Source organism: Leucopleurus acutus (genome assembly GCF_964270905.1).
Source record: "Leucopleurus acutus genome assembly, chromosome: 11".
Taxonomy (NCBI): Eukaryota; Metazoa; Chordata; class Mammalia; order Artiodactyla; family Delphinidae; genus Leucopleurus; species Leucopleurus acutus.
This window is the reverse complement of record NC_139152.1, coordinates 40700859-40725049: the sequence shown is the minus strand read 5'-3', so window position 1 is coordinate 40725049 and position 24191 is coordinate 40700859. Positions and strand designations below refer to the sequence as shown.

The following is a 24191-nucleotide window of genomic DNA, read 5'->3' as shown; positions in this document are numbered from 1 at the left end:
ACCATGTGTCCTGGCTTCTCTAGGCCACTCCCAACCTAAAGTAGTTTATCCTGTTGTTTCCCATACATACATTCATACTCACAAGACTGTACCCTGGTTTGGGATTCTGAAATACGAGGTCACCCTGTCTATAAGCCACTGAGCAAATGCCTGATCACCGCTGGTATGGTTCAAGTTCAAGCACAGGCCCTGCGAGCAGTGCTTCTCCATTATACTCACAGAAGACAGCAAGGCTCTTTCATGCAATACTATTACCTTGTACTCTTTTATCTGTACGTGTCAGTTGCCCCAACTAGTTTATCAGCCCCACAGAGGGCTGTGTTTTAGTGATCTTTATCTCTCCTTAGCTTCCAGCTCAGCAGCTGTACAAAGCACTCCCAAACAGTGTTGGTGAGAATCCATGCGCCTTTTAAGAGTACTTTATCAATACCTGTATGATCCAGCAATTCCACTCCTAGGAATTGATCCTAAAGGTACACTCTCACATGTAATGATGTATGTATTATACTGATGAAATATGCTCATTTCATCAATACATATAATAGCAAAAAACTGAAAATCATCATTAGGGACTGGTAAAACTAATTATGATAAATTTATACAATGGGATACTATGCAGCCATAGAAAGAACAAGGTACATTTGTGGATACTGACATGGAAAGAGGTCTAAGCAGCATACATTCTTCTGATATACGTATATAAATACAGAAAACCTCTGGAGGGATAAACAAGAAACTTAACAGTGGTTGCCTCTGGGGAGGGAATAAATAGTCCAGAGTGGGATGGAGGCTTACTTTTCATCATATATCCTTTTGAACTATTTTTTTTAAAACCATTTACATATATTGATTTTTCTTCAAACCAAACAAAAACTAGTTATAAAAAGTGAGGACAGGGACTTCCCTGGTGGCGCAGTGGATAAGACTCTGTGCTCCCAATGCAGGGGGTCCAGGTTTGATCCCTGGTCCGGGAACTGGATCCCACATGCATGCCGCAACTAAGAGTTTGCATGCCACAACTAAGGAGCCCGTGTGCTGCAAGTAAGACCCGGTGCAACCAAATGAATAAATAAATACTTAAAAAAAAAAAAAAGTGAGAACAAGTTAAAAAAAAGCAAATTGCTTAGGAATACACATAATATAATTTCCATTTATGTAAAAGAAAGAAAAACATATTTGCATGTTTGGATTTAGAAAATTTGTGAAAAGATAAACAAGAAACTTATCAGTGATTTCTTCTAGGGAGTGGGACAAGGTAGGGGAGTATTTTTCACTTTCACATCATGTATCCTTTTGTACCTTTAACAAAATTAGCCTGTATTACTTTTTTAAAAAGTGAATTTAAAAAACTGCCGCAAATAAGGGGCCTATGGAATATTTGATGTTCATAATGAGGCCACGCTAATTTAAATTCTCTCTCAAGTGGCACATAACTGACAAAGGTAAACCTGAAGTTTCAATCTTATCTCTCAGGCTGGGAAAGGACAGGACATTGATTTCTAAGAGGAAATGGAAAGGGAAGGAGAAATGGTGGTTAGGAAGGTTGTCTCTGAACACACAGCAGGAACTGCCCAGGGTACAGAGCCTCCCTCCTCTTGGAAGGAAGAGCTGTTGTGGGGAGCAAAGAATGAGCTGCACAGTTCAAACTTAAGGTAAATCTCACTTCTCTTCACTGAAGAAAGTCAAATGGCAAATTTAGGAGAATATCTACAACGTGAGATCCTAAATGAATTATGGTTTAGACATATCTAAAAAAAGGATTGTAGAATGCATATAGTATGCTCCCTTTTTTGTAAAAAGCAAAACAAAAAATTAAAAGCCTATATATCAGGCTTCCCTAGTGGTGCAATAGTTGGGAATCTGCCTGCCAAGGCAGGGGACACAGGTTTGAGCCCTGGTCTGGGACGATCCCACATGCCGCGGAGCAACTAAGCCCGTGCACCACAGCTACTGAGCCTGTGCTCTAGAGCCTGCGAGCCACAACTACTGAGCCCACGTGCCACAACTACTGAGCCCATGTGCCACAACTACTGAAGCCCACACACCTAGAGGCCGTGCTCCACAACAAGAGAAGCCACCGCAGTGAGAAGCCTGCATACCACAAGGAAGACCCAACACAGCCAAAAATAAATTTATTTTTAAAAAAGCCTACATATCTATGTGTATAAGCACATATATGCTTTGAAAAGGTTTATAAGGATATATGCCAAATCATTAAGTTATTACCCCTGAGGAACAGAATGAAAAAGTGGAAAACTAACTTTTTCCTTTTATATTTCTGTATTATTTGATATTTTAAATGCTACTTTTGTAATTAAAAACAATGTGTAAAAAAAAGTCATAATTTTCAAACTTTTTGTGGTCATAGAAAAAGTCTTCAAATATTTTTCTATAAGGAGATTTTAACTTCAACTTCAAGGCAGTTTTGACAAACATGTGGCTTCCCATCTGTTTAGGTGGTTAAATACAGTCTTACCTGGATACGGGCATAGACCTCAGAATTCTTCAAGGCCACTTCAATCTCTGGATTTCCTATAAAGTGTAGGTAAGCAATTAATCAGAAAAGCAGGGCTTTTTCCTGATACAGCAGGCTGATGGTGATGTTGGATAAATTCCCCCAAATGAGGTGGCCAGCCCCTTAGAAAATGGCTTCCTAGTACTCCTTGACTATTGTTTTCTTTACTGAAAGACACACACACACACACACACACACACTCTTTTTCTCTCTTTCTTTCTCAATCTGTGCAGCCAACCTGAACCCTGGCAGCTCATCTTCAGCCAAAGAGCTAGGGGAAGCCCTGAGGCAGCTAAGTGTTCTGCACCACTGCCACTTACAGCCTGGGCTTCAGCCTTGGGAGAACAAATGCTGGGGAAGAAAAAGCTCTGCTGTTATTAAATCATAGAGGCTGGGGTGGGTGTGGCACTCTGGCACCAGCACCGCCTGCTACATGCAGGAACCCCGTTACATTGTGATATCCACTACTCCTGTGAAGGGACAGGCAGTGGAAGACAGGGGTGTGGACAGAACCTTCGGTTGCCTGGGTGAGCTGTTGGCAGCTGTGGGTTTTCTGAACTGGTAGGCTCTCCTTCGGAAGGTCACCATTCCCTCTCCTACAGACCTCTTCCCAAGAGGAACCGCTGCATCTGCTCATCCTGGCTTTTACATTTCATTTGGTTCTGAAGGTAAGCAGTGGACAAATGACTTAGGAATTGGACACCCTCATTTAAGTCCCGAACAAGCTGTTCGAGTGACTTCTACCCCATGAGGCCCAAAGAAAAAGAGATAATGAAATGAAGTCACTTCCTGCTGTGAAACAAACGTGGGACCGTTTATGCAGTTGTTTTTATTTATTCAACTCTAAAGATTGACAGAGGCAATTTTTTGATGGTTAACACCTTAGATTAACACAAATTATATTGCTATAAATTTGGTTCAGGGTCAGAATAGGAATCAGGAAAGAGGGAGAACAACAACAAAAATCTTCAAACACTGAAACGAAGAAAGACTTTTTTTTCCTTTAATTAAATGCTACTTTCCCATAGACTTCCCTAGACTGGTTTGCAGTCTAAGGTAATAGGAAACAAGGCTGGGGCATTTGGAAGAAACTGCAGGCTAAGCTATGGTGCCAAGCAAGAGGCTGAAACCCCGATCTGAGTGTCAATCTCAGGCACGTTCTGGGAGCACAGGCAGATTCTCAAATGTTTCCTAGTGTTCTTTCCTTTTCACCAATTCAGTTTCCCCTTCTCTGGCTAATCCAGGACAGTACACAACCCCCTCATTGCCTCCCTTGGTCACGCTGTTGTTTACAGGGAACCTGACTGGCAAGTGTGGCTTCTGCTTAGACTGGAAAGGCAGCAAGACCAGCTGCCTGACCCATCTCCTCCTGAAAGCCTGGACAGTAGGGGTTGCTGAGGAAGGCCTCTTCAGGCCCCTGAAAGGCCTGCGGTACTGGGAAGAACACTGCGTACCCTTGGGAAACCTGGCAACAGGTGCCGGTGATTCCTGGGGGAAATGAACAGTCAGAATCAATCCATGTCACTGGGAAAGGTCAAGGGAAAAAACAGCTTCCCTTCCAAAAAAAAATGGTAAAGCGGAAATGAGGAGAGAAGAACCAAAATATTTAGAATGGCATCAAAAGTGAAGGCGCAAACTTCTTTCTGTCATTAAATCTAACTACAAGTTTCCTAAAGTCCAGTTACCAAGTTGAATTGTGTGGGATAGAAGAGACAGGCCAGCTGGAATCTCCCTCAAGAGTTCACGGCTTCAGGCTGAGAGGTCCTGGGTTTGCGCTGGGGGAGCCCCTTTTTGAATGAGGGCTTGGGTGGGCCGGGCTCCATGCTGGCTCCAATTCCATTGGTCCCTGCAGAGTGAGTCTGGCCCCGTTCACTAGTGTTTCCTGGCGCCTGGGATGGAGCGCTCTGGTACCTGGAACCAGATGAATACCACGAGCTGTTTCTGTAACGACCCCCACTGTCATGTCGTCCTTGGTTCGTGGGGTCATTGGACTTTGGGCCTTGTGGCCTGTAGCCTTGTCCTCCGCGTCTGTTCCCCGGCAATACCTAAGGATAAAAGAAGACAATGTTCAGAGCACTGTGGCATTAGGGCACCCCGTTCGCTCCAGTTCAGTTTATTGAGGAGTATTCTGAAAGCCTAATAGCGGTATCCCAGGCTTGGGACTCAGTTCTCTCTTAAAACCCACAGAGTTTGATCAGCCAATCCAATCTAGACACTAATCAGAATTAATAAATCATTCACTATTTACCCCCTGCCTTTCAGCCCTATGCTCTTCTCCACTGAAGAGCTTTTCTTTAGCTGGGCAGAAAAGGAGGAAAGAGCATCCTCTGAGGTTGTTACAAGCCCTCAGCTGGGCAAGTATCTTATCACGCGTCTGAATTTTGTAGATCATAAGCCATTTGTAAAGATAATGAACATCTGGAATAATAAAATAAACATCACTATGATCTACTCTGCTATATATCGTGAACCACAGATTAAATCACGCTGCTGTGACATTTAACCTATCTTTCACATTACAACCCAGAAAGCTTATGGCATAGCATTTTATTTTTGTCCTCCAATTCCAATGTAATACCAGTCTGAAGAATTACTGACAGCACTGCCTTGGACTGCTCTTATGTATCTCCTTCAAACCAAGGAAAAGAGGCTTCCCTGGTGGCGCAGTGGTTGAGAGTCCGCCTGCCGATGCAGGGGACGCGGGTTCGTGCCCTGGTCCGGGAAGATCCCATATGCCGCGGAACGGCTGGGCCCGTGAGCCATGGCCGCTGAGCCTGCGTGTCCGGAGCCTGTGCTCCGCGACGGGAGAGGCCACAACAGTGAGAGGCTCGCGTACCGCAAAAAAAAACAAAAAACAAAAAACAACCCAAGGAAAAGAAACTATGGATTATACTTCAACTTTCTAGTGGTGCTTTTCTACTTCAAGATGGGTACATGACTCCCAGTGTGACCAATTACCAGGCAATATACTACTACCTACAAAGCTAGGATCACTGCCAACATCAGAAAGTCAGCAGTCTTGGCGACAGGAAATCTAAACTGGCTGGTGATTTGGAACATACATACCAAATGCTTTCTCTGGAAATAACTGAGGCTGGAGGGATTCAAAATAGGTGTGGAATGGGCATAAAGAGAGGAAGGTAATGTACTGAGCTGTCAGTGTTGAAGCTGTGACAACCTGGCAGCATTTCTTCGTAAGTTGCTCAGTGTGGAAGCTAGGTTACCTCTCGATGAGGCTGGTAGGGCCGGCCACTGGAGTTTGCTGTGGTTGCAAGAGTCTCCCCCGGTGCCGAGTTTTTCTTGTTAGCACTTGTAAGGCTGGGAGCAGAGGCACAGGTGGAAGAGGAAGCAGCAGAGGCATCACACGGGCTACTCAAAGACACAGATGTCACCGAGCTACATCGAGATCTGGTTGAATAGCTGTTCTTTGGATGGGACACTGAGACAGAAATGTGAGCGATATGTGGTCAGACGATAGAAGAGCATGGTGGGTAACATATTCCCTATTTCTCCATCTCACAATGAGCAATTTAGGATAAAGGACTGTCTATCTGAGTATTTGTAAAGATAAGCTTAGAAATAGGTAACGGGAAGGAAAATCTCCCTTCTGCCCTCTTCCTCCACTCCTGCCAAATCCCCACCGCTTTGTAAGTGGCCCATCCCCCCACCAACTAATGACTTCTTGGCGTTTCCTACCACCTAAACTCCTGGCTTTGGCTCCAGCGGCTGACTAAGCCTAGGAACAATAGTACGGGCCATATGTTCGCTTTCCTATGCAAGGAACATTCTAAAGTACAGACTTCAAAAAGAAAGAAAAAGTTAAATAAAAAGCCAAATTCTTTTTTAAAAGTTTGAATGAGGCAAGATGAGTTACATATGAACAGAACTAGTCTTTACAACAAATATCTATCTTCCCAAGGCTCTTTCTGCAAAAATAACTCCAAATTCAAAATATCAATCTAGCTGAAAAATACTAATATTTTCAATTCAAGTTTTGTCAGAATTCAACGGTCTAAAAGTACCCCACAGATGTTTTTCCTTGGCTTTAAGCCTGGGCTAATGTTGAACTCACACTCACTGCCCTAGGTCCAACATTTATTTCACTTTCACACCGAGACAGAAAGAACGCAGGAGCCAAGCTCGGGGTCTGGGTTTGACTGATGTGTCGCTACAGGCTCTCACCACAGAGGCACCACCGTGCCCCGCCTCCACACACACCTATTATGCGCTAGGCAAAGCAGGTATTGTTATCTCCACCGAGGAGTAAAATGAGCGGCCCAATGTAGAGTGCAGAGGCAAGGATTCAAACTTGGTCTGACTCCAGGGCCACGTGCTCTTTATACTATATACCAAACACCTCTCAGCTCAGCAGGAAATGATGAAAAAATATGACAGCAAGTTTAGGGAGCTGGAAAATGCCGAGCCTCAGAGCTCAAAGCATCTGTGTCCACTGACTTATTAAGTATCTCAGAGTTCCTTTTCATAAAAACAAGCAAACAAACCAAAACCCAAGAGGGACTGAGGAAGAATCAGGGGAGAAGCCAATCGGCACTTCAGTTTCTAGTTAGTAGAGGGTGGTCTTCTCATCACCATCTCCGGCGCCCTGAATCTCTCAGCACCTCACCTTGTCCAAATGAATCTATGTTCTTCTTTAGGGTCTCTACATCACAAGTGAATCGGGCCACTCGTCCCAGATCCTCGTCATATTTACGTTCACTAACAAAGTGCTGGAGAAAAGACAAAGAAAAGCCTCCAGGTGAGACAAACAACATATGTGGGATTTATAGCTTGCTATAAACAGACGAAACAATTACTTTCAATTGTTTTCTTTTTGTGCTTCAAAGTTCATTACATACATGGCCATCATATTACCAGTGCTGGGTGATGGACAAAATTCAGTCATTTTCCTTAAGGGCCCAAAGATAAGTCCATTTGGGAGCTTTATGAAATGCTAATGGTCATTAGGTGTCAATCAAGAGAAACTCTGGAGAAAGAAGGAACTCATGATGGAGGACCACCTTTCTCTCCACTGTTAGCTACTCTCCCCATTGTTCCATTTTATACACAGGCACAGGCGGCGGAAATGCTCATAAGTTACAACAATGATTCCTTAATTTAAATAGATGATTTGGTGTTCTCTAATATAAACTTCCTTAGTAAACCCACTTCACCGCTTTATACAGTAGGATTTTTTAGTCCTTGTAATAGGAACAATTTCTTGAGATGGAAAATCATTCATGTGAAAAGTCAGCTTTGCAAATGAGAAGAGTTTGTGCTGCAAGTAATTTAATCCTTTTAAGCAGACTGAGCTGAGACGTAACCATCCCCTTGGTCAAAAACTAACTATACTATAGAAATAGTGGGGCTAGAAACACGTCAGGAATAAAGTGCTTCTGGGGGTCTATTTCAATAAACAATTTCTAAGGTAGGCTGGAATCATTTTTTCAGATGTACAAGAGAGTAAGAAAGAAAAGTTAAAGGCCTAGATATAATTTAGAAGAACTGAACTCAGAGCAGTCCTCTAACTGGGGGTGGCCTAATTCCACTTTGGATTTTCAAGGGGTGGAATCAAGTGCATCAGAATCCTCGGGCTGCACCGAGAAGCAATAAACGGGAGAGGAGAAATGAAAATTACCTCTGGGACTTGAAGTCCTAAAGCTTCAGAGTATACTGTGACTTAGGAAAGCACAAGAATCTCTATAACAAAGCCTTCAGACATGTAATATCAGTCTGAGATTAATTCTGAAACACATTCTAGGGTTTCCTGAGCCAAAGACATAACAGGAATGACGGAAATAAAATGATCTGGAAATAAGACATTTAAATTGCACAGCACCCACTTCAGTACACTGAAAACGTGGAGAGAAACAGATCCTTAGTCAGCCTGCAGAAATATTTCTAGCAGCTCTTCAACCACGTGGGAAGGGGAACAGATGAAGCCTGTGAGAGCCAGAATTCTTATCTAATTCCAAAGGGGTTTCTGGCTTCTCCCAGATAGTTGAATGAGACTGACTGGCATCAGTGCGAGGAAGACTTTCTATAAAATTTAGCAATATAGTCTTAGTTAATCAGAAAGTGGTAATTTAAAACTTGCATTGTTGGTTTCACTATTTCTCCCCAATATAGACTAAGGGGAAGGAGTGAGAGAATAATAACGCGACATAGGTTTGTGTGAAAGACTGGGTCAGGATGGTAACAGGGATGCCTGTAAGGTCTCAGATGATCTTCCATCTATGCTTTTATTTTACAAAGGCTGTTATATAGCCTCCCCAGCATGTATTCCTCTTAAATATGGCAATAAATCTCACACGTTCAGAAAGAGCAGAGTTAGGGCACAGGAGCAGAGAAGGCCATACAGTTCACGGTTTAGAAACAGTTAATTAGAATGTCAGTGTCCACAACTACCCATGAATAACCCAACCTCTCTCACGTTCCCATCTTCGTCTCAGAAACACTGTTCTTTATATAAGAATTTAAGACATCTGAGTGTGGAATCCAAGTAATCTTTATAAACAGTTTACAATATAATCAACACCTCAAATTGCTCATTTTTCTCTTATAAAATCAGAATTGACCAACCAACTATTTAACTATCTACTGAACACCTACTGTGTGCCAAGGCATTGTGCCAGGGCACTGGAGACACAGCAGTTCCTGTCACTGTAAAGTTCACTATCGAGTGGGAAAGGCAGATTAATCAAATGCACATACAATTATAAGTGTGCTAGGAAGGCACAAACAGGGGGGACACGTCAGGAAAGTCAGGAAGGATGAGGTCAGGAGTGAGATGTGTGCTGGGAGTGGCAGGGGGAGGGAAAAGAATGTTCTGGACAGATGGAAAAGCATGTGCAGCAGCCCTCACAGGAGGGAACAGGGTATGCCTGTGGAAAGGAGAGCGAGTATGGCTGGAGCAGAGGGGACAAGGGGGATGCTGTGCAAAGCACGGCAGAAGGGCCAGACCATACAGAGCCCTACAGGCCGTTAAGGGTTATAGCCTATCCTGAAAGCAGTGGGAAGTTTGAAGTAGGTTCTGTAATGCGAGGGACAGATATGAAGGGGTGGGGAGGCCAGGGCAGTGGCAAAGAGGAGGAGTGGAATCAGTTAGGAGGCTACCACAAAGTGCAAGCAAGAGATCACTGTAGCTTGATCATGATGGTGCTGGTGGAGACAAAGGGAAAAGGTCAGATCCGAGATTGCGCTGAAGGTCAAAGGGACAGGGTCTGCTGATAGACTGAACTGTGGGAAAAGGAGAGATTCCCTAAGGTTTCCAGCTTGGACACTGGATAGATGACAGTACCATTTACAGAGAAAGGGAAAGGGCCAGGAAGAGGGCCAGGTTTGGGAAGAGGAGATCAGATCATGAGTTGAATATATTAGATACAGCCATGAATTATGGAGATTTGCTACTTTAGTCCCTGAGGGTAAGAAGAAAGGCAGAAAGGAGAAGGAGGTTCTACCTTGATATCAGCTCTGAGCTCAACCAGCTGCTCCTCTGACATCCGAACAGCCACATCAGTCATCTTCTTTAGAAGTTCGGCTTTCTTCTGACGGCTGAGCAAAATTTCCACTGTAGAGGAAAGGGAGCATGACTCTTACGGTCTGCTAAATAGGACAAAGAAGAACTAGAAGTATAGGCCTTGCAGTATGTACTTGGACAGCCAAAGGCTTAGCTGCCCACCCATCCAGAAAGTGAAAATACCAAAGGTCCAGTTTCCACCTTCTTGAGGGACTCTGAAGGCAGTTTACATGGTAAATGCTTTTTATGAATCATAAAGACTCATACATCACTTGTCATTTCTCTTTCTCCTCTTCCCACTTAAAAAAATTTTATCAAGACGCATATAAATTAAAACAAAAATATGCACAAGGTAAAGAATACATCTAGAATAAATGGGTATAAAATGAAAAATAAAACTGTCCCTCCTACTTCTGACTTCCAGAGGAAACCACTGGTAACAATTTCTTATGTATACTTTCCATTATACTCTCTGCATATACAATCTCTCTCTTTTTTCCCCTCACAATGGTCCCTCCTTTACCTTCGCTAGTTTTACTTACTATGTCTTGAAGTTCATTCCTTAGTAATACATTGGATTCCCCTCACTCTGTTTAACAGCCACCTAGTATTCTACTATGTGGATATACAACAATTATTTACCAAGTTCCCTAATGATGGACATTAGATTATTTACAGCCTTTCAAGAAGCATCTTCTCTGGCTTGCTCCCAGATGTGTAACTCAGGTATGGCCATGAAGAATGACAGACAATAAACATTCTCTCAGAGTAGGAAGCCAGGGGTTACAGAGGACAAAGGGCAAAAGAAATCCTCTCAGGAAGCAGCTCTAGGGGCTGCCAAATGAACCAAGGAACTTTCTCTACCACTGGGGCAGGGACTCTACTATTCCTGTCCAGTAAGCTTTGATCATTGCATGTCCAAGTGGGAATTTTTACTATAATTATCCTCTTCTCTCCCTAACTATGTAATAACGTTTCTTTCAGTTTATGGGATGCCAGACCACAATATACCATAACCAGAGCTGTTGGAAGATCTGAAACTACCCAGAAGTCCTGGACTTTCAGCTGAATACGTGAACTAGAGGAGACTGTGGAGGTGTTGCTATCAAGAAGGAGGTGAGTGTGTTCTCATTTTGGAAAAAAGAGGACTGCAGGGTAGCTGAGGGGTGGACTGTAGCAAAGACTGTTAGTGACTGAATATCCATTCTCCTCTATCAGAAGTCTAATGTTGTTGGGTACCAATGTGCTTAGGTAAAAAAAGCTACATTTCCTGGCTTTGCTACACATAACTGTATCATGTGGTATAGTTTGGCCGTTGAGATCTAAGCAGAATTCAGAGGCGAGGCTTACTAGAAAGCTCTCTAAAGGAGTCTTAGCCTGCATGTAACATTTTGCCCTTCCCTGACTAGAGCCGTAGGATGTATATTTTGACCATAAGCACAATGTAAGGATGGCTGGGGAGAAGGATAGAGAAGGCTGGGTCCCTCATATCATTTTTTTTTTTTTTTTTTTTTGCGGTACGCGGGCCTCTCACTGTTGCGGCCTCTCCCGTTGCGGAGCACAGGCTCCGGACACGCAGGCTCAGCGGCCATGGCTCACGGGCCCAGCTGCTCCGCGGCATGTGGGATCTTCCCGGACTGGGGCACGAACCCGTGTCCCCTGCATCGGCAGGTGGACTCTCAACCACTGAGCCACCAGGGAAGCCCAGGACTTGGTTTTTATTCTGATTTAGCTTTAGTAGCTGTAATTGCATGAAACCTAGTTCTTATTTATTTAAATAGTAGTATCAAGGATATCTAGACACCACTGTGCGTTTAAATGCCATTTTTCGTTTTGTAGACTTAACTGATAATTGGCCTTATTTGTGTGTTTCATCTGAAAACTCAGAGTTTTCCCTGAGTTCTTATATTTTGAAAGCATTAAAAGGCTTACACTAACAGAGATGGATAAATGCTAATATTTAATCTAAGGAAGGTTAAAATTTGCTTTGTTACCCAGAGCATTTTTTTTTTTTGAAGGAGGAATTTTCATTTGTTTATTTATTTTATTTTTTTGGCTGCATTGGGTCTTTGTTGCTGTGTGCGGGCTTTCTCTAGTTGCGGTGAGCGGGAGCTACTCTTCGTTGCAGTGCGTGGGCTTCTCATTGTGGGAGCTTCTCTTGTTGCAGAGCACGGGCTCTAGGTGCTCAGGCTTCAGGAGTTGTGGCTCGCGGGCTCTGGACCACAGGCTCAGTAGTTGTGGCGCGTGGGCTTAGTTGCTCCGCGGCATGTGGGATCTTCCCAGACCAGGGCTTGAACCCGTGTCCCCTGCATCGGCAGGCGGACTCTCAACCACTGTGCCACCAGGGAAGTCCCCTCATATCATTTTGGAGATGTCCTACAGCCCTGGACTGCTTACCTCTGGACCTTTCATTTCATGAGAGAAAAAGAAGCTCACATTTCTTTAGGCCATTCTGTGGCATGCAGTCAAACTCAATTCCTAACTTATACACAGAATTCTGTAACCTACTGAGAAACTAGCCAAATTTACGTGAGAAAAAAATAGAATTTTTAAAGAGCTACATCAGGTGTAGAGCTGAATGTGTTTAGCAAGTTTACTTAGTCCAATTTGCCACATATATGCCACCCATGGGCTGCTCATGCCCATGTCTGGTTAACCGATAAGGGCACACTTTCCCAATAAGTTCGGAACATGCATACAAAAGTTTCTCAATACAAAGGCCCAACAAATACAAATGATCTGTTGGTCTGGCTCCCAAGATAAAACCTATTTGCCATTTGTATCAAATTCACTTTCTCTCAGCTCCAGCATTCTAGGATGCTAAGATAAAATTACAGATCTCAAGATGTGTCAAGTAAAGATTTCTACACATATCATATAACTCAGAGGGCCTAATTATATGACCTTGGACAACTCACATTTTTCCAAGGAACTTGTTTTTTCGTTTATGAAATGAAAAAAATAAAACAAAATAAAATCCAAAAACCTAACTCTCCCATAGGTTGATATTAACGTAACATAGGAATGAGTGTGAAAAAACTCTCAACTGTGAAGTACTATGAACATATAATTAATAAACTATAATGTGTAAAGAAAAGAAACACCTTTTTGATATTATTGGTAAATGAGTAATTACATTAGTGTCATTGAGAACTAGGATTTTTAGCATGAGAGGGGTGGACTGTATTTGATAATTGATTGACCATGAATTGATAACTGGTTGAGGCTGGGTGCTGGGGGTTAATTATATTAGCCTCTCTATTTGAAATATGTTCAAAATTTTCTATAAAAGATGTATTTTAAAAAGCACCTTCGGACTTCCCTGATGGTGCAGTGGTTAAGAATCTGCCTGCCAGTGCAGGGGACACGGGTTCAAGCCCTGGTCCGGGAAGATCTCACATGCTGCGGAGCAACTAAGCCCGTGCGCCACAACTACTGAGCCTGCCCTCTAGAGCCTGTGAGCCACAACAACTGAGCCCACGTGCCCTGGAGCCCACGCACCGCAACTAATGAGCCCACGCACTCTAGGGTCCACCTGCTGCAACTACTGAAGCCCGCGCGCCTAGAGCCCGTGCTCCGCAACAAGAGAAGCCACCGCAATGAGAAGCCCGCACACTGCAATGAAAAGTAGCCCCTGCTCACCACAACTAGAGAAAGCCCGCGCTTAGCAACAAAGACCCAATGTAACAACAACAACAAAAAAAAAGCACCTTTTTCTCAACAGTAAGGACTATGTCTTTTTTTTTTTTTTTAGGGGCTATGTCTTCTTACTAATTTTATTTTCTCTGAAACTTCAATTTCAAAAAGAGAACACATAGGTACAAGAATGGACTGAAACTGTCACCGGAAATTTCAGGATATACCACTCAATTTAAATGAAATCTCACCTCTGAAAAACAATGGATAGCATCTCTGTTATATACTTAAAATTTCATTAAAATGGATCAAAACTGAACTCAGCTCAGTGCTTCAAAGCTGCCTCCTCTGGCCCATGACCACAGACACAAATGATTTAATTGTGAGTCATCATCTCAACCTATTTCCATTCTCACCAGTTTGAGAGTCGGTTAAAAGAAACAACCTTCCTAATTACAAATCTGGCATTCAATGCACGAAGGAAAAACTGTTGAAAAGTCCCAAATCAATGCCATTGTACAAGGTGCAGTTGGCATTCCTTTCTTTTCATATAGCTGTGTATCTTTAACCTAACCCTTAATAGAAATGACAGAAAACAGATATCTCGTTCTTCTGTATAAAACCCCACAAATTATCCAAGTTAGACTATTCCTCCAGACTCCATTTTAGTAAGCTTTCAAAGAACCCTCGTCATGGGTATCCTGAACCTTCAATTAATTGACTTTTTCCCTACCCAATGATAACAGACACTGAGTGAGGTTTCTACAACCTGAGAAAACAAAGGAAGTTCTGAGAGAGGTAATGACAGGAAGGTATACACTAATTGTAGGCAACCTGGTGACGTCTCCTCTGAACATGCCAAAGGTTTTTTTCCAAGTAGAAAAAAATCCAATGGAATTGTTCAATCACTGGAGGAAAAAACAAAGTAAAACCCAGGCACCTGCAAGATACTTTATTTTCCTTAATTCCCTTAATTGGTGCTGTGGTGGCGACACCATGAAGTAGTCTCTGAACTCTATATTCGAAATATTAAAATGTGGCACTATTGAAAAACAGGCTCTTGTAAAGTTGTTTCACCTGAAAGGATTCCTATGCCAGCATGGTACAACTGCTCAAGACTGTTTAACCCCAAATATATAAACTCTTATTGTGGCATCTATATTGAGCTTTCGTTATGGGGGTTGAGAGGCAGGTAATAGCTTTAAGAAAGATCAGTCTTACTTGCTTCAGCTTTCACTTTGTCCATTTCAGCAAGCAATGCCACTTCTCGATCCATTAAACTAGGAAGGGATGACAAAGGGAAAAAAGGTTTGATCAGAAACTCACACAGGAACACAGCACATTGTTAATAGTGGAGAAAGACTTATGAGTTTGTTCCCTAAAAGCATACTACAAAATAAACACTGTATATACCACAAGAAAATCCTATCTCACCCTCAGCAAAGACTGTTTGAAAGATTCCAATAAAGAAACCTAATTCCCTTTTATTTCTCTATATTACAGTAAACCAGTAGCTACTCATCTAAGAGTTGAGAACCAGTAGATGGCAGTAGCAAGCTACAAAACATTTCTTGGTAAGTTGTGCTAAAGCGGAAGTCCTCATGGAAATTACATATTTCTACATGTGTGCATACTTTTTATTTTATATTTTGGTCTATAAAATTGGACAGCTTTGCTTCTAATGAATTTTTACCAGGCAACACTCCTGCTAGGGCAGGATAAATTTACCCACGATTAGGATTTATAGATCTTCAACATTTTAGCACAGTTGCACCAAGTCCACTGGTGCTTTAGCCTTAAGAATGCAGAGTAGTTAAAAGACATACATATACTGTGCTGGTTTCAGGTAAACGTTTAACACTAATCCAGAAAAGATGGAATCAAAGGTTTCTGGAAGGCTTTTTACAGAAAAAGAACATTAAATGGTCAATTAAAATTTTCTCCACTGCAAATGTAAACGGTTTGTATGGGAAAGCTTTTCTATGTTCTTAGATAAGAGCCCACCACCTTCAGCGAACATATAAAGAAATAATAGGCTGCCCTAGGATTAAACCTCTGGATGAAAATAATTTTCCTTACCATATCAGTTTTGCTTAGCGGTGGCAAACAAACAAAACCCCAAAAACAAAAACACAAAACTAAAACTTTAATACCTGCACACACAGGAAATGTTCCAAATCTCTTCATATTTGAAATTCATTCTAATTTCTCCTTTTGAGTGGGAATATAACTACAGTGTTAATAAAAGTTCTCCTCTTGTTTCTGGTTGTAAAACTAATCACACACATATGCATATATATATATATATATATATATATATATATATATACACACACACACACACACACATATAGACACACACACACACAGTCTAATTCAATTTAGCTCAATATGTTGTTATGCTGGCACAAAGTAGTTAATATGGAGACTATAGTGAGATATACAAAAAAGTATAAGGCAGGGACATTTCCTCAAGGAGCAAAATCTGTTACAGTAAAGTGCTGGAGAACACAGGTTTGATAATCATTATGCATGATGTTAATACACAGACTTGTAAAGAAACAAATTTGGTTGGCATTATTAATCCCAAAGCACCAGACTAGAGAGAAGATACAACTATTGTGATAGGGTAGCAATACTTTTGCTAAGAAAGCATTCCCCAAACCTTGGCAAATATTTTGCTCCAAGAACTCTAGCAGCATTTGGAATACCTAAAAGGCAAAACAGAAGCACATCTGAGACAGGAGCTACCAGGCTTCGAGTTTATCATTACCTCTTCTGTCGCTGAATCACCTTAAGATGCAGACACTGTGTCCATCAGATGACAAATTTGTCTCTGACAAAGCTTGTAAAATGTTTATTAAAAGAGCTCAGCAAACAAGTAAGACCTTTGCAGCTTAACAACCCTTATTATGAAAAAGTAGAATGTCACATGATACTTTTTCAGCAAGGAAAAAAGTTCTGCACTGTCACAATAAGACTTTTTTGTGTCAGTATGAGCTACTACATCGCGATGGTACTTTTTTTTTCCCTGCAAGAATGATTAGCATCCATTTACATAACTTTTGTCTCTTGAATAACTCATTTCTTAAGAAATTCACAGGGCAGTGTGTGAGCAACTGTATGATCACATCAATTAAAAACGAAACAAAAGCTTACCCTTTCATGCCAAAAAAACACTGAAAAGCAGTAAGCACTTCTATTTCTTTTTGTTTGTCATGTTACCATCTATTGATAACACCTACTGAAAGGTCCGGTGATGTCAGCCAAGCAGTAAACAGAGGAATCTATTGGCTAACTGTTGGGATATTCTCTCAGAGAAAAGCCTGATGAATCTTGGCAATTTTTCATTAAATTTTTTACAAGTCTTTAAAATGGAAAAATGAATAAATGTTAAATCATATGTAGTGTAAGTGCCCGACGATTAGCTTTTTCGGTTATAATGTAAGTGCCCAACATTAAGCTTTCGGTTGCCGACATTCATAGAGCCAGGCCACCCCACCTATGAGGTTCCCCTTTTAGAAGGCCCTGGGAGACCTAGATAACTGACCCACTGGAGTGATCCTACTTTTCCTTCCCATGCTTCCTTGCTCTTATGTTTTAAATTTACTAATAAAGAACCCGCAAAACACTAGGCACCCCACCCTCAACCCCAATAAAGGCATGACCCCAGGTCTGTACTCTCCTTAGGCACACTTTGCTGTGTGGTTCCAGGCATGCCATGTAGCCTCCACGACTTGTGAGTAATAAACCTTGTTTTTTTCTTCAAAATGCCCTGAGAGTTGTTGCTGAGGTGCATGTGGCAATCGTAAGAACCACAAGGGTCAGTCTGCCACAACACTGGCTCATAGGGGCCCAGGTGAGTGCCCCCAGGCATTCCTAGCTGAGAGCGTCACTAAAGATAGGCTGACACCAACACAAAACACTATTAAGAACTTTCTTAAAAGTACATCACATAATGTATTACAGTTGTGTAGAAGAATAACTGTATTTTAGGTAATTAATGCTAAAGCATTCAGGGATGGCCATGTTATGTCTGCAACTTCCAAATGGTTCCACCAAAACACACACACACACAAACACAGAGAGAAAATACACCGATCACTGTACTATCCCTTCAACTTTTCTGTATATTGAAAGTTTAAGTGCGGAAACATGCGCATCACAAAATAAACAGAGAAGGTGAGAAGAGTGCAAAGGTGGAAAGTAGGCTAAGCATAAGATAAATAGCAGAGGCATTTTTCACAATTAAAAATAGTAATTTACTGTAATACAACTTTCTGACAATGAGGAAACTTAAGCTCAAGTTTCCACCTGTTCTAAGCTGTATGGCGGTCCCAGTATGGATCTGTGGCCAAGAGATTCAAAAGTACCTGTGGTTTGAGGTAATAGTTTTCAGATGCCATAGCTACAAGCAATGAGTCCTCTCAGAGAGTGATGAAAGGCTCATTCAGACTGCCAGACTTTCTGTTACCTTTCTTACTCAGTACTTGAGGGTACTAAGCTTGCAACTGTTCTGTCAAGGCTTTCCTGAATGGAAATACATGATGATGAGCATCTGAGAACACTGGACTCAGAAACTGATAATGAAAATCCACTAAATATTGCTGGGACTCTGTTTAGAAAGACACTAGGTCTTATTAAGCTTGGGCCTCATACAGCATAGAGAATTTCCATATCCTTTCTTTGACCATGAAAGATGGTTTTGGATGTCTTGTCACTGTTAAGGAAAAAGACTGGTAAATGTCTGAATGTTCTCTATTTCCTTCTCTCCTTACCAAGACTTTTTACCATCTTCACATTTCCTCAACTTACTCTAAAGCTTTTGCGTAATTTAGTTGGTCAGAGTAGTTGTTCCCATAGCATCACCATTAATATCTCTAAGATACATTATATATCCACCATTTGAAACAAGCCCTTTAATTAATATATTTAACATGTAGCTTATTGATTAAAGCTATTGCCTTCAGTAATTCCTTGGTACCAAAAAACTGTGAACTGTCATTTGTTTATGGTTGTTGCATTAGAAAACAATGTTATAATAGAAACGACTCCGGCAATTCCTGAGCCAACTAATTATTTCAAGCGTTTATACTCTAAACCACTCAATAATGTTCTTACAAAACATTTGAACTTGATTTTCTTTGTTGAAAACCTAAAACCTATTTATTCTAATTCCACTGAAGCAGAAATCCAAGCAAAGCAAAGCCAATGCAAACACCTTTATTTCTCTGAAGACACTTCTCCCTTCTCAGATAAAACCACCAAAAAAGAGAATTTTCAGTAGTTTTTGTGAGCAGAGAATTAATGATGCTTCAAGTGTTTCATAAAACGCCATATTCCCGGCACTGGTTTTATGAGTATGGTACACACATCTGGGCTCAAAATAGAAACAAAAAACACCAGTTAGGCAGCCAGGTCATTTTGTTGAGCTGAACAATTGGGGTAAAATGAATGGAAAGAATCAGCTTATTAAATCAAATTTGAATCTTATGAAAACTCGGTTCCTCTTTGTTAGGAGGCCTTTACAAAGCATGTAATGTAATTTTCATATTTCAAGAATCTCAAGTAGCTTTTAAGACGTTAGAATGTGGATATAAGCTGTTTTTGTGGGACAGGCCCTTAATGGAAAACCTTTCTTTCTGTTCTTCTCCAGTGGTCAAAGCATCTCGATTCTACAGTAATACTAGAGACCATATGATTCGATGATATTTTACAATATGTTTTGGGAAAAAGAAACAGTAGCAATCTAGATTACCAAGGAGCTCATGGTTCAAGTTTCTAGTTGGTAAGGAAAAATAGTTGGAGTGTTAAGCCACATAACGAGTGGCTGACTTGATCCTAAACCAGGACTTGTTTTTTTGAAACTTCTCTCTGGATATGATAGCAACGTCTAAAGGGAGACATATATGGATTAGGAAGGCGAAGACTGAAAAAATAAAGGCAAACAGAGATACCTGGTTAGACAAAAAAAGGAAGCATGATATAGTGGAAAAGTATCACTTAATAACAAGTATGACTTTTGGCAAATTATTTTTTTTCTGTGCCCATTTTTTTCATCTATAAAATGAGTATAATATTACAAATGATATTGTTATATATAGATATTGTGCATAAAAGTTTCTGACATACAATAATACCTCAATAAATGGCAACAGCAATTATTCTTATTTCTGTACTCATGTTGATTTCTCAGTTTCAGCAGAATATGTTTAGTAAAATGCCCTCATATTACTCTGGTAAATCATTATACGTTCCAGATCCACTGTCTAGAAATTCTTTTTTTTTGCCACGCCTCACAGCATGCAGGATGCTAGTTCTTGGACCAGGGATTGAACCTGTGCCCCCTGCAGTGGAAGCGCAGAGCCCTAACTACTGGACCGCCAGGGAAGTCCCTTTTTTTCTTCTTTTTTTTTTCCGATGTGGACCATTTTTAAAGTCTTTATTGAATTTGTCCTTCTGTTTTATGTCTTGGTGTTTTGGCCGTGAGGCATGTGGGATCTTAGCTCCCTGCCAGGGATCGAACCTGCACCCCCTGCATTGGAAGGTGAAGCCTTAACCACTGGACCACCGGGGAAGTCCCTAGAAATTCTTAAATAAACACATACACATACTAACACAGTGCAGGCAGTTATAAAGAGGTGAATCAAAGATAATTTAAGTGAAAAGAATACACTACAAAACTACAATCTCACTATGATTATATCTATTAAGATTACGTATGCTTATAGATAAGGGAACACAAAAAATAAAAAATTAATTATGTGTTAAGGTGGTAGAGTTATATGACTTCTATTTTTTTAAAAACAATTGTTATAATTATGGGAAATATAGTAAAAATAAGAGGGAATAAAGGAAACTTTAAAAAAAAGAAAAACAAAATTCAGATTCCTTCATCAAACGCTCTCCTTCTACTTTAGCCTCTGACTTATCTCTCACTACTTTCAACTACTGCCCCTTAGCTCTAGCTACACTGTGAAGTCCCTACATGTCCCTTCTATGCCTTCGCTTATATCATATCTCTTAAAGGATCCCCGCCCTTTCTGCCAGTGTAAATTCCATGCGTTTTCAAGGCTTGATAATGATTCATTTCCTCCCAGAAATCTTTTCTAATTGACCCCCTCCACAGTAGCCTTTCTCTTAAAATCTTCATGCCTTTCCCACAACTAAGATCTGACCTGAAGAATAACTGAATTGCAAGTCACTCCAAATTGTGACTTAAGAAGAGTGATTTAGGCCCTTATGAATTACAACATAAAAAGAACATTAAATATTTTGGATGGAATGGTCCTTCTTATAGTTTTGTTTTATTGAACTAAAAAAATCCTTTAAAGATGTTCATAGGCTCAGTCAAAATCCTGGTCCTCTTCATTCTAATCCTATTCTATAACTGAATTCCTTAGTCCCTAAATTCCCTGCAGTGGGGTTTCTCTGTTACACAGCCTTTAAGCTGAGGAGGAGATAACATATGAGATATGCACCAAGAGTCTCTAGCCTTCTTCTCAAGCTTTAGTGGGGAAGTGAGCCATCAGTGATGGGTGGGATGAAGAGCATAGGTTACTGGGAGTCAGAACACACAGATTCAAATACTGAGTCTGCAACTTACGATGTCATGTTAGGCAAATAGCTTAACCTAAGACTCAAATTCCTTTTAATAGTAAAGTAAAATATAAAGTTCCCTCTGCACAGGACAGAAATCTGGATGAATAAATCAGATAGTATGATTGACCATGTTTGGTACTGTCAAGTAATCTTCGTATGTTATTTAGTTATTTTCACATATGGTTAAAGGGTTAGAATTTTAAATCAAAGAATACTGAGAACCATGGAGGCAACTAGTAGAAATAAGATATCAACGTACTAAACATGTGAAAACTGAAGAATAATTTAAAACTAAAGAGTGCTAGGTACCTTTCTGGTAACACATTATAACAGTAGCCCATTCCTTTATTTCTATGGTTTTTAGACATTTTTGAAAGTGCTTTCATTCATAAAATTATTTTCTAAATTTTCAGCATCTCTATAGATGGGCTTTACATTTAAGGATCTAAAAGCCTTTGTTAAGTTTATTATAAGAAGAAAAGAGAAGCTCAAATAAAAGGAAATAATTTTTCTAAGGTGAATGAGGAATCAGCCAGGAAAAACTTCAGTCTTAAGCACAGGCGTACATTGACTTTATGTGCTGTAGAATCCCAAATTTATTACCCATTTTCTCCTTTTAGTAAGTACCTTTTGACTTTCAATAAAACAGAAATTTTATTTAAAAGGCAGGCTGAGTGTGTATTTTGTTGGCACCTTTCACCGACACATATTATGACAACTGTCCGAAGTAGTTTACACACTCCAGCCTCATGTTCTACTTCATACCCTACTCCTTAACAGCCTTAAACTTGTCAGCTAGGAGCTCCAATGTGTCAGACAAATTTTATTAATTAACAAGAAAAGTAAACCTGGGTCTAGAGATGATTATTACTGGATCACCAATAAGAACAGATTTGACGTTTTACATCCTGGACGCCTCTGCTTTTACCTTCCCACAGGTAAATGTCAGCTTTCATTTGGCCTCGATGTGAAAGCAGTTATCGGCATAATTCCCCTAATGCCCCATCAGGTGTAATGTAATCTTACCGTTGCAAATTTGTTAGAACGCTTTTCTTTTCTTTTATACTGTAACCAACGCAAAAAATGGCTTCCTAAGTGACATTAACTCCAAGCTCTGGTTCAGTGCCAAAGGGAGTTAGCTCACCTGCCAATTATATCTTGACGTAGAAATTACAGGGGCATTGAAATAAGCCAGTTTAAAAACCCAATCATCCAGAGAGAAGGCTTTACACCAGCAGGAAAGGGCAGGTAATGTCTTTCCTCAAGTTAAATTGACCTGGTTTCTACGCCTGCTAATCAATCCTAAATACACAGTTTCTAGGCAGGAAACCATTTCATTTGTCATTTATTAAAGGAGGCTCCCCCTGACTGGGTTCCAAGTCAACAAGGACTCACAAATCTCTCTCCCGGAACTGTACTTCCTGGTTCAGGCTGGTTCTGAATGGAATTAGATCCTGTGGCTAAGTAATCAGTACACTAAATAATCATGGAGACCGGAGGTTTGTCAAGGCAAAGTTGTGATGCTCTACTCTTAGCTCTTTATTCTTTTCTTGAGCCAACAATATCTGATATGATAATAATCCAGAGCAAAGGGCATGGGGCTTTCTCCCAGAGGGTCAGGAAGAGGAGAAATCAGCTACCTAGAAAAATTTCCAGGGGAAGTTAGTTTATTAAAGGTGAATTTTGGAGAATTGGTTGGATTTAGATAAGCAGAAAATATAGGAGAGCATTATTAGGCTGGCAAAATGGCCTTAACTAGTATATGGAAGAGGAAATGTGTACGTTAAGTTTTGAGACGAGTAATCTGGCTAGAGCAAAAATGTATAGAAGAAAAACTGAAGATATGACATTGAATTTCTAGCTATAAAACCTGAAAGGGGAAACTTGGGATTCAGGACAAAGCATGGGTAGACTAGCAGATGAATTATCTATCCTAAAAGTACTTTTTGGTTCATGGACCACTCTACACTTTGCAAATGATAAAAGCAGTGGTCAGCAACTTTTTGGAGGGTTTATTCTACATCTTTGTTAATTCACTCCCTTCTTCAATTCCACAAAACAGGAGGACTGAGGCTACCCACACTCCCTCTATCTTTTCTCTGCTGTGGCATGAAGTGACCAGACTAAGTTTGTGAACAGAGACATGGCTGAATATGACCTCAGGAAACAGCCCATAGACAGGCAAGAAGACGGATGGATGGTTGGGAGGAAGAGTGGTGTAGGTCCTCCCTATTCATGAAAACTTCCTCTCACATTTCAGATCCACGCAAGTTTTACAAGTAAGCAGAATGGACAGTCTTAAATCCCCAAACATCAACCTAGCTGCTTGTCTTCCTATCATTTTACTTAATTTGGTCCTTAGGTCTTTTCCATTTTCAAAAAAGTCCCTTATAAAATGCAAATACCCCCCCGAAAGGAGTTATGGTTTAAAAATTAGTTACCACTTTACTATCTAATAGTTAAAACAGCTTCAGTGTTCTAGACAAAAATTAGAATATATTTCTCCTCCCAAAGATTCTCTAATCTATAATCAAATATATTCGATAAATAGCTCCCTCTTGTAAATTCACAATGCAGATTAGCACTGAAAAGGCATTAAGAAGTCCAGTAGTAAAAAAAAATTTAAGTATTTTCGAACCTCTTTAACTACTAAACCCTATTTCCCCTACAGAACACATATATTTTAAGATAGAATTTTTAAAAACAAGCCTAAAAAACACAAAATTAAAATAAATCAATGATTAATAATAGGGCACAGAAGAGACCATTAGGGTGGGATGCATTAGGAAAACAAAGACATCTTTTCTACTTTATAACTTTGTTCAAAAACATCATGTCATTGGTTACAGATTCCTTGTTTAAAAGACAGACCCTAATGTAAGGATGCATGACCTACTCTTTAATTATTTGTCCCTTTCCGAA

At 40.5% G+C, this 24191-nt stretch overlaps 1 protein-coding gene across 4 annotated transcripts in view; it reads right to left on the bottom strand.

The window, feature by feature from the left end:
* Positions 1-3331: 3331 nt before the first annotated feature.
* Positions 3332-24191, bottom strand: part of SPATS2 (spermatogenesis associated serine rich 2) — a 151121-nt gene continuing 130261 nt past the window's right edge. For all 4 annotated transcript variants that reach the window (XM_082850567.1, XM_082850565.1, XM_082850566.1 and 1 more), the window contains 5 exons: positions 14889-14947; positions 9973-10082; positions 7140-7242; positions 5740-5954; positions 3332-4560 (listed from right to left, as the gene is read on the bottom strand). In XM_082850567.1, coding sequence (XP_082706693.1) covers positions 4249-4560; positions 5740-5954; positions 7140-7242; positions 9973-10082; positions 14889-14947 — 799 coding nt within the window. In that variant the 3' untranslated portion in view covers positions 3332-4248. The remainder of the gene's footprint in view (positions 4561-5739; positions 5955-7139; positions 7243-9972; positions 10083-14888; positions 14948-24191) is intronic.